This window comes from Pristis pectinata, chromosome 23, assembly GCF_009764475.1.
Source record: "Pristis pectinata isolate sPriPec2 chromosome 23, sPriPec2.1.pri, whole genome shotgun sequence".
NCBI classification, from domain to species: domain Eukaryota; kingdom Metazoa; phylum Chordata; class Chondrichthyes; order Rhinopristiformes; family Pristidae; genus Pristis; species Pristis pectinata.
In genome coordinates, this window is record NC_067427.1 from 13548995 (window position 1) to 13562401 (window position 13407).

A 13407-nucleotide genomic window follows, 5' to 3' on the forward strand; every position below is an offset into this window, starting at 1 on the left:
ACGGAGCAAGAAAAACTCATCAGCAATTCAGGAGAGTTGTGTTTTTCAACATCTTATGGTAATAAGCAATAAAAGATATTTTTCTTTTCAATGTTTTGTTCTTCTTCCAGAATTTTTCTTCCATGCTTTCAGTCTTCCTGGGAGACAATAAAATCCAATCTCACTCCTTGCCCAGAAGCAGGAACCATGCTTGAATTTTCCACTATAAAGAGTCTCCCAAGAGTATCACAGCTTACTTCAGAGTTCTGGAAATTTCCCCTAACTTAGACTCGTTGGCACAGCTCAGCCCAGGACTTGAATGTAAATCTGATCGGCCTGTGTAACTCTATCACAAGTTGAAAAGTGGAACTTGATTTTATATATTGTACCTCACCAGAGTTCTTAAAGAATAAATTACATATACGCCTTGGTTGTTCAAATACAGGCTCACAGCAGATCCCACAATGAGTGGCAAGCAGCTTCTGGTACTGATGGTTGGAGGAGGAATGCTGTGAAAAGTCCTGCTCCCCTCCCAGTCATGTCTGAAGATCTGCAGCAGGATGAACACATGGGCAGTTTGGACATTGTCTCTGGTTCTGCTGAATGGCAACTAATGCTCTGATTCCCTGCTTTAGAGCCAATTGAGTTTATCTTCCCTGGGACTTGTACATCTGGAAAGGAAACTGACTGACCTTCCGTCCACTGCATCTATTATCTTGGAGTCAATCTCCTGCTCGTACAGCGCCTGAAGCATCCTCTTCCGTCTATCTGGACGCCGCTTGAGGTTTATTAGGTAAACCTGCCACAAAATAAGACATGCACATTGCCAACGTTAATATAAAATCTCTTTGCTTTTATCCCCTGACAAATGGACAGAGACACATAAACGAGCCTCCAGATGGAGATCAGGTTATGATAAAGCTTGGAAGTGTAGTGACTTCATAGTTAAGGTACCAGACATAATGAAAGACCTGGTCTCTTGATCTGGAGAAACTTCAAATTCCACTATGGCACCTAAGGAATTCAAATTCAGTTAATTAAATACAACCTGAAATGAAAGGCTGGTTATCTCAGTCGTGGAAACTACTGGATTTGTATTAAAAAAAACTTAATGGAGAAAACCTGCTGCCCGTACCCAGTGTGACCCATGTGCAACTCCAGATCCATACAGTAGCTATGTGGTTGATTCTTAAATACCTTCTGAAATAGCCCAGCAACTCACTCAGCTCAAGGGTAGTTAGGAATGGGCAATAAATGCTCACATCCCAGGAATGAGTAAGCATTTTATCTTCCCACCCTCCTTCAGCCATGATTGTCAGGATCACTTCTCAGGTCCCTTACAACTCTACCTCCACATTTAACCAATATGGCTCAGGCATTGTAATGGGATAGTGTGATCTGCCCTTTTTAACCTGAATGTTCTGATGCAAGAACTCTGTATACTTAGCAGGTTCAGTGATAAGAGTACTGGTGAAAGGTTTGCTCCATATCTTGTCACTGGCCATCTGCACAGCTGAGCTCTTCCCATGAAATATTACAGTACAGAAGGAGGCTAAGATACCCATGTCTGCTCCTTAAAAGAGCTCTCCAATTATTACCACATCTCACTTTCCATCCCCGCACCGACCGCCCCCCCCCCCCCCCCCCCCCCCACACAGCTCTTTGAAATTCTTTGACAAGCCTGTATTTAATGGCAGTGCCAGTTTTAGGATGGTCCATGTTATATCCAACTCCTCTGATTAACCCTTTGAAAACCATAGATCATTTTACCTGTCTTGAATACCATTACTGAAGATTCAACTTGAGGGAAACAAGCTTGTCAAGGTTTGGACAAGTCCACTGCACCATCAAATTAACCTGGCTGGAAAACTCACCTTTAGCATTTTATAGAAGGAAAGTTGGGAGGGGTTGAGAACTTGGGTTTCACACTTAATCTGCTTTTAGAAACCAAGAGAATGACTGATAAAGAACAAGAGATAAAAGGGAAACAAGAGAAAACAGCCTCAAGTATCTATTTTGATGAAATATTTTGATTTTAGTATTCTTGGATGAATAGCCAGCCAAGAAATTTGACTATCAATGTTTCAGCATCAAGGTACGAGCATTGAAAATGTACTAAACCAGTTGGTCCACCTCAACACATCTATGGGCAGTCTGGGTGTTAACTTACCCACAGCACAAGTAAACTCACATTTGCCACTCAGAAAAGAACTCATCATGTTCCTGAACAGTTTTACAAAATGGGAGACAACACTGAGCAAGGAGGTGGAGAGAATAATTAGGAAAGGTGACTAACGGCAGGAAGGAGATCTTTGTAAGTGGGGAGGGAGGCAACAGGGCAAAGGGGGTTGCTGGAAAGATTTGCAAACTCCACTGGCAATGGTGGGCAGTGAAGGGCAAGAGGCCATGGTGAAGGGCACATGCGAGACCACAGCAGGGTGGTGGGTATATGGAATGAGCTGCCAGAGGAAATGGTAGAGGCAGGCACAATTACAATGTTTTAAAGATATTTGGACAGGTACGTGGATAGGAGGGTTTGAGAGGGATATGGGCCAAATGCAGGCAAATGGGACTGACAGGAAGGCACATTGGTCAGCATGGACAAGTTGGGCCAAAGGGCCTGTTTCCATGTTACATAACTCTATGAGGAGTAGAAGGGCCAAACCTTTGGGAAGAGTTTGCATTCATGACCAAATATTCTTTTGTCCGTGAGCCAGGAACTGAGAATCAAAGGGAGATTGTCAAGAACAGGACTGGGTGGATGAGACTGACAGTGAACTCCAGCCGTCTCTCACCTTTAATTTCCAATAATTGATTCTTAGCCCAGCTATGGAGAGAGCCCAACCCCTCAGAAATCCCACCCTCGCAGCATCAAGCTTACCTCATCAAAGTTCATCTTATCCGGATACCTGGGCGGGAGGTAGGTGAACTGTGATGGCAACATCGGGGGCCCATAAACTGCAGGGGAAAGACAACACATTTTGTTTTATAAATCCCACCAACAGTTGTGTGTTTCGATGTACAAGTGACAAATAAAGATATTTTATCTTATCTTATATTAATTGGATGAACCAGGCTTTAAAACCAGTGACAAGTGCTCCTGGACTACGCTATCCATTTAGAATATTGATATACTTTGTGATAGTAACATATTCTTCAGTGGTGACCGAGCCAATGCTAGGGCTTGGAATGGAATGACTGCTCCCACTGGACAGAAACAGATCAGCCACCCACTTACACGTTCCCCAATATTTCCCTCTCCTGTGGGAAGTTTGAGTTCAACTTGTTGGGAGTCAGCATCAAACAATCCCCCCTGGTGTCATGGTACACCAGCAGAATAAGTGGTCTCTTCACTCTAGTCCAACACTATATTTCCACCCTATTACCCTGGGTAGCCCCAGCTGCACAAGGAGAACACCTCTGTTCATCACACCAGCTACCTATGGGTGGGTGAACCTGGCAATTGTAGTAACATGTTATGGATGAAAATGGACACTGTCCAATCCAAAACATTACCCTCCCTTCATGCATGGTTACCACATCTATTAGTATATGTTTCTTCCAATATACATGTAGTTGATTTATCATCTATAGTATATAATACATTGATTGTATTTTTGTATGAAATATTTAAATATATCAATATATATTATGTACTGCAAACAATGTCAAAAAACATTGCATTATATCTATCCATTGAATGTAGTAACACTTTTAGATTAATACAGATTATGATGTGAAACTATATATTCTGATGCATTTTATACGTAAGATATTATTTAATGTACAGGCACTTAACTAATTAATATACATTGGGTGGGACAGAGGGTCTTTTGTCAAAAACTCTTCCTAATCAAGAACAATGGTGATCGAAGATAAAGATGCCCAGGTCCAACCACTTTGTGGTTCAGTGTGTTAGCAGAGTTTTAGAAAGAGGCTAAACAATTTAAGTCAGGCTTGAACTTATCTTCCCACTTTTATGTTTCCCAGAACGGGCTGATATCAAACCCTGCTTGCTTGGTTAAGAGTTTGAGTTACAGATGTAAGAATCCTACAGATATCGTGTTTCTCAGCTGCTCTGCATCCTGAATGTCCTGTTAAATCCCGAGAGGCCTGGCTGAAAGCAAAGGCAGCCTCACTTTGTGAGGTGACTTCATAACTTGGCTCGCTGCACTGAAAACTGTTGGCATGGCTTTCCTTCCACGCAGCCTCCTGTGTCTGAGGACCAGTGAACAATCCCAGCTCTGGGCCTTACTTTCATCACACACATCCCCAGGTGAAGTGCCACAGCTGGAGAGTAAAGTCTCATCTAGGGTAGCCCCAATCAGTGGCCTGTGGCTGAAGTGCAATGGATCAGGCAGTGGCCCAGCTAATTCACTGGTGAAAGTGGTGAGAGATCACAATGGAAACAAAAGGAGACACTTCTTGGCTAATCAGATCTGAGCGAGCAGGGAGCTGGTCCAGGGCTCAGATCCCTGTTCCCGTTTGGTATCTGCAAAATTCACTTCAGCTCAATCTGGAGTTGTAACAGTGGGAGCAGCAGGACATCTCTTTGGGGTGACCATGTACCTCTCTGTTTTGGGGTGGGGAGGTGCATGATGCCCCTCACCCCCATCCTACTAAAGTATCACACATCTTCATGAGAACATTTACATTAGCTCATTAGCATTCCTGGGACGAAGGTGTTGTCCAATGAGGAAAGGTTGAGGAGGTTAAGCCTCTAATCACTGAAGATTAGAAGGATGAGAGGTGATGTTATTGAGACACATCAGATCCTGAGGGGAATTGACAGGATGGATGCTGAGAGGATGGCTTCCCCCAGAGGGCACATCTAGAACCAGGAGACATTGTTTCAGGTTAAGTGGTCACCCATTTGAGAAATGAGGTGCAAATTCTTCTCCGTTAGAGGGTCATGAGTCTTTCAAATTCTCTACCTCAGAGAGCTGCCATTGAATATAATCAAAGTGGAGACTGATAAGACAATTGAACTATAAAAGAATCCAGGGGTATGGGGAAAGAATGGAAAAATGGTATTGAGGCCAAGATTGGATTAGCCATGATCTTATTGAATAGCAGGGAAGGCTCATGGGGCCAATTATCCTCGTCCTATTTCTGTTACTTATATTCATGTACAAGCTTCATTATACAGGGCACTCTAGCTTCTTAATCCAGCCCCCAATTCTCCTTACCCTCTGTACAGGAACTATCTGTGAAGCAACTAAGAGCATGCTGATTCCAGCTTTCTCATGCTATCTTAGGCACACCCAGACCAACTATGACACCTTCCATTGGCTGAACTACCAGATTGGACAATGGACAAGACCATCATTGAAGTCAGGCTCTGATTTAACACAAATAAACCAAAGAACCCTCTGCATAAAAGGTGAAATATAAACTGGTGAAATGTGTTTATTAGTGAGGATTTACCATGTCTGCTGTTCCCCTATAACTGCACAAAATGCTGAGCTCTATCATTATTGGAATCATGCTTGGCCCAGCTCCAGGCCTTTGGTTAGTTTGGAGTCAACTTTCTTTTAGAATAGAGATATATCTGTACAGAGACTAGAAAAGACAATTATGGACTAACCACAGTTTAGCGTGCAGAAATTGTACAGACTATTCTTCCACTCTTATTTCTTCTGTTCAATCCCCACTTACCCCCACCCCAAAGACACTAAATTGGGCTGGGACCTTCTTCTGGTGTGTATGAGAGGTAGGACACAGAATTCACAAGCTTTTCAACAGTGAGAGCATGGTCCTGTCACACACACTCCCATACCCATTCTTTAGCAGGAGATATCGTTGAGGAGAGAGCACCATGGTTATTCCCTGACCCCCTTTCTGCCTAAGTAGGGACACCATCTAATTGAAGCAACCCTACCCTCATTGAGGTTGGCTAACTCTCAGTCCAAACAAGGGTTGAACCTGAGATTTATTTGGGTCAACATGCTGCAGTTCTGTGTCAGGAACTGTGTTTAGCCCTGTTGGCCACAGGGAGGGCAGCTCGATTAGGTTTTAATTCTTCCGTCCGCTATTTCTTCACTTGCTTAATGTTTGGCCAGAATTTCCTGCCCTTCTGCTTGGCAGTTCAGTATTTCATTTACTGTACGGAAATTCACGGACTGTCAGAGCATAAACTCCAACTATTTTGTCCTGGGGTGTTCATTCAAACATCTGGACCCGCTTCAAAGGTTTTTACACCTTGTTTTATTTAGCAAGGCAACGTGGTGCTCCTAACAAGTGTCCTTCTCCCTCTGCCAACTCCAAGCCAGGAGCAGATGGTGAGTGGGTGTTTTGGCAGAGACATTAGCATGACAGGAGGGTGTAAGAGGTACAGACTGGTGAGGGCAGGGACATGAGGGAGGAAAATCTCACCCTACCCTCACCCCAAATCCCACTCTCAAAACACTGAAGAAAAACAAAAACAAAACCAGAAGTGGGGGCAGTGGCAGAAGGCAAGGGGAGAAAGGGAGCCAGGGAGAACATAAGAAATAGGAGCAGGAATCCAGTCCTTGAAGCCCGCTGCACCATTCATTAAGATCATGGCAGATCTTTTACCTCAGTGCCATTTAAAGGAACTCAACGACTACACCTCTACTGCCTCGCAGGACGGAGAATTCCAAAGGTTCTTGGAGAAAAAAGAAATTTTTTCATCCATGAACCGACATGGGGAAAAAGAAATGTTTTTCCCCAACCACTTCTTCTGAAACTGTACCCCCTGGTCCTAGCCAAGGGAAACATCCTTCCTCCATCAAGACTGTCAAGGCCCAGAATCATGATGTAAGGTTCATTGAGGTTCTTATATGGCAAACCCATCATCACTGGAACCGGTCTAGGAAGACTTTGCTGCTTTCTCTCTGTGGCAAGTAAATTTACTAAGAAGACCAAAACTGAACACAACACTCCCGATTCAATCTCACCACATCCCCATGCAATTGCAATAAGACTCACAACTACACACACAAGAAAATAGCAAAAGCAGGCCACCAGGCACCTCAAGCCTGCCATAGAGTTATACAGTTATACAGCACGGAAATAGGCCCTTCAGCCAAACTCATCCCTGCTGACCAAGATGTCTATCTGAGTAGTCCCATTTGCCTACGAAATATGATTATAGTGCTCTGTGCTGGCCTCAACTCCTCTTCTGTGCCAGTTCACCAATAGCCCTCAATTACATGATCTTTCAAAAATTTATCTACCTGCACCTTAAGTACTTCTAATGATCTGGCCATTGCTGTAGAGACTCACTTCCTCCTGTAATCATAGAGGCATACAGCAAGAAAAACAGGCCCTTTGGCCCACCACATCCATGCCAACCTTTTTGCCCATCTATGCTAATCCCATTTGCCTGCACTAGGTCCATATCCCTCCATGTCCTGCTTATTTAAGTGCCTGTCTAATGTCTCTTAAACATAGTCATTGTATCTGACTCCACCACTTCCTGGGCAGTGACATCCAGATGTCAACCTCTCTCTGTGTAAAAAAACTTACCCTTCAAATCCCCTTTAAAACTCCTACCTCTCACTTTAAACCTATGCCCTCTTGTTTTAGGCACCCCTTCCATGGGAAAATGACTCTGACTATCTACCCTATCTATAACTCTTATAATTTTTATATACCTCGATCAGGCCATCTCTCAGCCTCCTTCACCTCAGGGAAAACAAACCCAGCCTATCCAAACTCTCCCTATAACCAATCCAGGCAACGTCCTGGTGAATCTCCTGCACTATCTCCAGTGCAACCACATCCTCTTTATAGCGTGGCAACCAGATCTGCACTCAATAATCCAAGTTCAGTTTGGTCAGCATTTTCTAAAGTTGCAACATAACATACCAATTTGTATATTCTATATCCCGAGCTATGAAGGCAAACATGCCATATGCCCTTTTTGCTCTATCTTTTTGAAGGAACTATGTCCCTCTGTTCAACAATATTCTTTAGTGCCCTACCATTTACTGTATATGTCCTACCCCTATTTGACTCCCCAAACTGCATCACATCACACTTGTTGGGATTAAATTCCATCTGCCAATATTCTACCCAACTTTCCATCTGATCTATATCCTGTGTAGCCTTAGACAACCTTCCTCGTTATCCACAGCACCAGCAACTTTCATGTCATCCACAAACTTATTAATCATACCTCCTACATTCACAATCAAGTTGTTAATATATACCACAAACAACAAAGGTCCCAGCACCAATCCTTGTGGTACACAATTTTGAATCCAATTAGCCAGCTTGCCTTGGTTCCCATGTGTCTTAACCTTGTGGACCAGCCTACCATGTGGGGTATTGTCAAATGCAAACAACCCTGTCTTCACTAATCTTTATAGATACTTCCTCAAAAAAGTCAATTCAATTAGTGAGGCAGGATTTCCCCTGCACAAAGCCATGCTGACTGTCCCTGATCAGCCCCTGTCTTTCCAAATGTAGATAAATCCTATCTCTTAGGATTTTCTCCAATAATTTCCCCATTACTGACGCAAGGATGACCGGCCTGTAGTTACCTGGCTTATCCCTGCTGCCCTTCTGGAGCAACATTAGCTACCCTCCAGTCTTTTGACACCTCACCTGTGGCTAATAAAGATGAAAAAATCTCCATCAGGGCCCTTGCTATCTCCTCCTTACTTCTCATAGCAGTGTGGCATAGATTGCATCCGGCCATAAGGATTTATCAACCTTTATGCATGCCATAACATTTAACACCTCCTCCTTCTATATACTGCCCTGCTCCAAATGATCCACATATCTCTCCCTGAACTCACTAACTTCTACATTGTTCTTGTTGGTGAGTACAGATGAGAAGTATTCATTTCAGATCTAGATAGGTTACCCTTTTGGTCCCTAAGGGAACCCACACTTTTTTTGGCTATCTTCTTGCTCCTGATATACAGATAGAATCAAACCCTCTCACATTTGCCCCCCTACTTGCCTGCTGCACCCACAGGTTTGCCTTTAGTGACTTGCGTACAAGCACACCCAGGTTCCTTTGAACATCAACGCTACCCATTCTCTCACCATTTAAAAAATTCTCTGCTTTTCTGTTACGTGCACCAAAGTGGATGATCTCACATTTTTCCACATCAGTTCATTGTCACCCGCTCACTCAGTTTGCCCTATCGTCCTGAAGCCCCTTTACATTCTCCTCCTTACTCACAGTCCTGCGTAGTTAAGTATCACCAGCAGACTAGGAAGTATGACATTAGGTCCCCTCAGGCAAATCATTGATCTAGATTGTGAATGCAGAGAGGAGGAGAGGGACAGTGGGGAGAAGAGGAGGGGGGACATCGTGGGGAGAAGGGGGTGCATCATGGGGATTAGAGGGGATGTTGTGCAGAGGGTGAACCCAGCACCAGCGACCCAGGTTCAATTCTGGCCGCTGTCTGTAAGGAATTTGTACGTTCTCCCCATGACTGGGTGGGTTTCCTCCGGGTGCTCTGGTTTCCTCCCACATTCCAAAGATATACGGGTTAGGAAGTTGTGGGCATGCTATGTTGGTGCCGGAAGCGTGGCGACACTTGTGGGCTGCCCCTGGAACAGTCTATGCAAAAACATGCACTTATTTCACTGTGTGTTTCGATGTACATGTGACTAATAAAGATATCTTAGTGGGGAGAAGAAAAGTGAAGGGACTTATATGACACCCTAAAATGCTTCACAGCCGATGAACCCTTGTGATGTATGGTCAGTATTATTACAGTGGAGAAAGGACAGCCTATTTATGGATAGAAATCTTCCAAAAATGCCAATATGATAATTAAGGGATATACATGAGGCAGGAGATTAGGGTTAGTGACCCTCCTCTCTGCAACAGTCCCAGGAAAGCTTTTGCATTTCTCTGACTCAGTTTAGCATCGCTTCAGAAAGACTTCACTTCTGACAGTGCTGTGCTCTCTGCACTGGAACGTCAGTACGGTGGCAGTGCCTCTCCACAGCAGCACACCACTCACTCCCATGAACCAGTTCTTCCAACACAAAGAGTTTATACAGATTACACAGTTCTAACTTTGTACTTGAAGGAAGCTTCAACACAAACACAGCGCTACCAATACATCCTTGACTTATAAATCTAAAACATATCCTGAAATGTTAACAGTACAGTCTATAAGATACAGGAGCAGAATTAGGCCATTCGGCCCATCAAGTTTGCTCTGCCATTCAATCACAGCTGTTTTTTTTCAACCCCATTCAACTGTCTTCTCCATGTAACCCTTAATCCTTTTATCAATCAAGAACCTAATATCTCTGCCTTAAAAACATCTAATGAATGGGTCTCCACAGCCCTCTGTGGCAATATATTCCACAGATTAATCATCCTCTGGATGAAGAAATTCCGCCTCAACTCAGTTTTAAAAGGATGTCCCTTTATTCTGATGCTGTGCCCTCAGATCCTAGCCTTTCCTACTATTGGAAACATCCTCCCATATCCACTCTATCCAGGCCTTTCAGTATTCAGTGGATTTCAATGAGATCCCCCCGCATCCTTTGGAACTCAATCAAGTCCAGGCCCAGAACCATCAAACGCTCCTCATACATTAAGCCTTTCATTCCCCAGATCATTCTCGTGAACCCCTCTGGATCCTCTCCAGGGACAGCACATCTTTCCTGAGATATGGGGCCCAAAATTGCTCACAGTATTCCAAATGTGGTCTGACCAATGCCTTTAAAGCCTCAGGAGTACATCCTTGCTTTTATATTCTAGTCCTCTCAAAATGAATGCTAACATTGCATTTATCTTCCTTATGACTGACTCAACCTGCAAGTTAACCTTAAGGGAATCCTGAACTAGGACTCCCAAGTCCCTTTGCACCTCCAATTTCTTGCAGGTGTAGAAAACAGTCTACACCTTTATTCTTCCCAACAAGGGGAATAGCCCCACATTTCCCTACACTGTATTCTATCTGCCACTTCTTTGCCCACTCTCCTAACTTGTCCAAGTCCTTCTTCAGACTCCCTGCCTCTGCAACACTACTTGTCCCTCCAACTAAAGAATGCTTGCTCCAACAAGCCTCTAAAGAATGCTTGCTCCCACTGCCCTATAGCTAGAACAAAGACAGGGGTTCGTAAATCCCAGTGCACTCCAGCCTATTTCGCTCCCTTGTCTCTTGACACAGAGACAAAATCACCCCTGTAAATGGAGACACAAGAGACTGCAGATGCTGGAACTTGGAGCAACAAACAATCTACTGGAGGAACTCAGAGGGTTTCAACCTGAAATGTTGACCATTCCTTTCCCCTCACAGATGCTGCTCAACCTTTTAAGTTCCTCCAGCAGATTTTTCAACACCTCTTTAAACATTGCCAAGTTATTTTTCAGCAAAGGACATTAAACATGCTGCAACTCTATTACCCTTTAAAATCATTCAAAATTACAACTGTACAAACTGAGATTCTTTTGCAAGTTTTCAGTCCCCTTAAAGGGAAGGAATGAAATAGAAATGGGAAACTTGAATCAACTGACAGATAACATGTCATCACAATCTGCCTCCTTTCAGTTTTCTGACACACACATATTTTTCTTGTTAAATCTTAAAAGGGAAAGGATGTTCTCCAGATTTTAAGTTACAGGCCAAAGTCAGTTACATTAAACTGGCATTGTTCAGCTTTCATTCTTCTGGTTCATGTGCCTAAATTAGAACCAGCGTGGGTGCAGATGCAATGTGTGTAATTGCAAGGATGTGGTGATCTCATTGGCTGGGGTCCACAGTTCCAGCTTTCACTCACCGGAACTTCAGTAACTCTCAGCCTGCCATGTAACTGGAGGACTCTGGGAGTTACAGAGTGATGGAGTGCTGTCACTGGATTCTAGATCAGGTCTTTCTGGGATTCTCCAAGTGTAATTGTTCTGGGATCATGCACTATATCTTACTTAGGGTAAGATCAGTGACCTTGTTGATTTATTGAGGATTTCAGGCTTGCAAATTAGGAAGCAAAGGGGAAGGCTTTTTTAAAATTATTTTGCTTTAGTTTAAGTGTTGTAATTATTTTAATTAACTTACTTTTAAAATGTTCATGTATTTTTATCATTTACTTCCATTCTAATAGTGTTTATGTATCTGATTTAAAAACTGTTAAATTCAGTGACAATTTTGACTGAAGACAAAGGTCAGCTCACACCTTTGCCTTGTCAGGGACTGTCAGAGGTGCTATTGGGGCAGGGCGCACACATACCACTGTCTGAGACCTTGGCACCTGATGAGAAGGTGTGAAGGGTCAACAAAATCTGTCAACATCTGGCTCAGGGGAATGCAGCTGGCAAATCTGGGCAGCACGATCCAACTCATCCTGACTCGGCAGAGGAACAAGGATGTCCCTCCCAAATGATGCAACTTAAGATGCTTTGCAAACTTTATGCATTTTATAATAGCATTGTTATGACAAAGAACATATGAATTAAGGCAGAAGCTAATGTGCGCAGCTTCCATTTATAACATTAATACATTGTTCCAAGGAATACATTTCCCTTCTGAAACTCTGAAACACGCTTCTACAAAAACAAATGGTAATATTTAGGACTCCTGGACCCTATAATTTATTTCTATAATTCTGCAGGAATTTTCTAATATAAACTCCATTTAAAAGTAAGTATATTTTCAACATTTGCTTACCTCTTTTGGGCTATAATTCAATTGGTCACAGTAACCATTAAATCGGTTACTTATAATACTGTTCCCAAAAGATTAACTAAAGCTTGAGAGCTAAAGAAAGCAAACAATCCTGAGGAGATTTGAGCGGTTTGATTATTTTACTTTAGCAAGAGCCCGAGAGAAAACAGGGGATACAAATCAAACAAGGTTGCAACCTCTTCCTTCACTTCCTTTTAGTCCCTCATTGAACACAAGCTCTCTTGCATTATTACTGGAGGACACATAAACTTTGCCCAACCAATGACCATCAGTCAAGATCAATACCGCCACAGGTCACCAAGGTCCAAAGTGACCATCTTAACAGTGGCAAAATAATTTTTCATTTCCCATGCAACACACACAAAATGCTAGAGGATCTCAACAGGTCAGGCAGCATCTATGGAGGGAAATGGACAGATGCTGCCTGACCTGCTGAGTTCCTCCAGCATTTTGTGTGTGTTGCTCCAGACTTCCAGTATCTGCAGTTTCTCCTGTGTTTTCATTTCCTGTCCTTTCTTTAGTCCCCTGGATGTCTGCAGTTGATATCCAAATTCACTGTGGGAAAAAGCACCAATATACAACAGAGTTTGTTAAAGCAAAAGTTCCGAATGCATTTTATACTGTTAAAGACAGTGTTGGTTTTAAATAATACAAACCTTTTTTAAAATGTTGTAATGGTTTATTTAGGACTTGCTTATCATCTTCCTTCTATTGTCAGGGCATGAAAAAATATGAAATGAGATAAAACCATTTGGCCTAGAACATAGTGAACTGATCGTGCTGATTATTTAATCATCTA

At 42.9% G+C, this 13407-nt stretch overlaps 1 protein-coding gene across 2 annotated transcripts in view; it reads right to left on the minus strand.

Moving 5' to 3' along the window:
- Nucleotides 1–13407, minus strand: part of cercam (cerebral endothelial cell adhesion molecule) — a 72065-nt gene that overhangs the window by 31896 nt on the left and 26762 nt on the right. For both annotated transcript variants that reach the window (XM_052037257.1, XM_052037255.1), the window contains 2 exons: nt 2861–2937; nt 672–778 (listed from right to left, as the gene is read on the minus strand). In XM_052037257.1, the coding sequence (XP_051893217.1) occupies nt 672–778; nt 2861–2937 (184 nt within the window). The remainder of the gene's footprint in view (nt 1–671; nt 779–2860; nt 2938–13407) is intronic.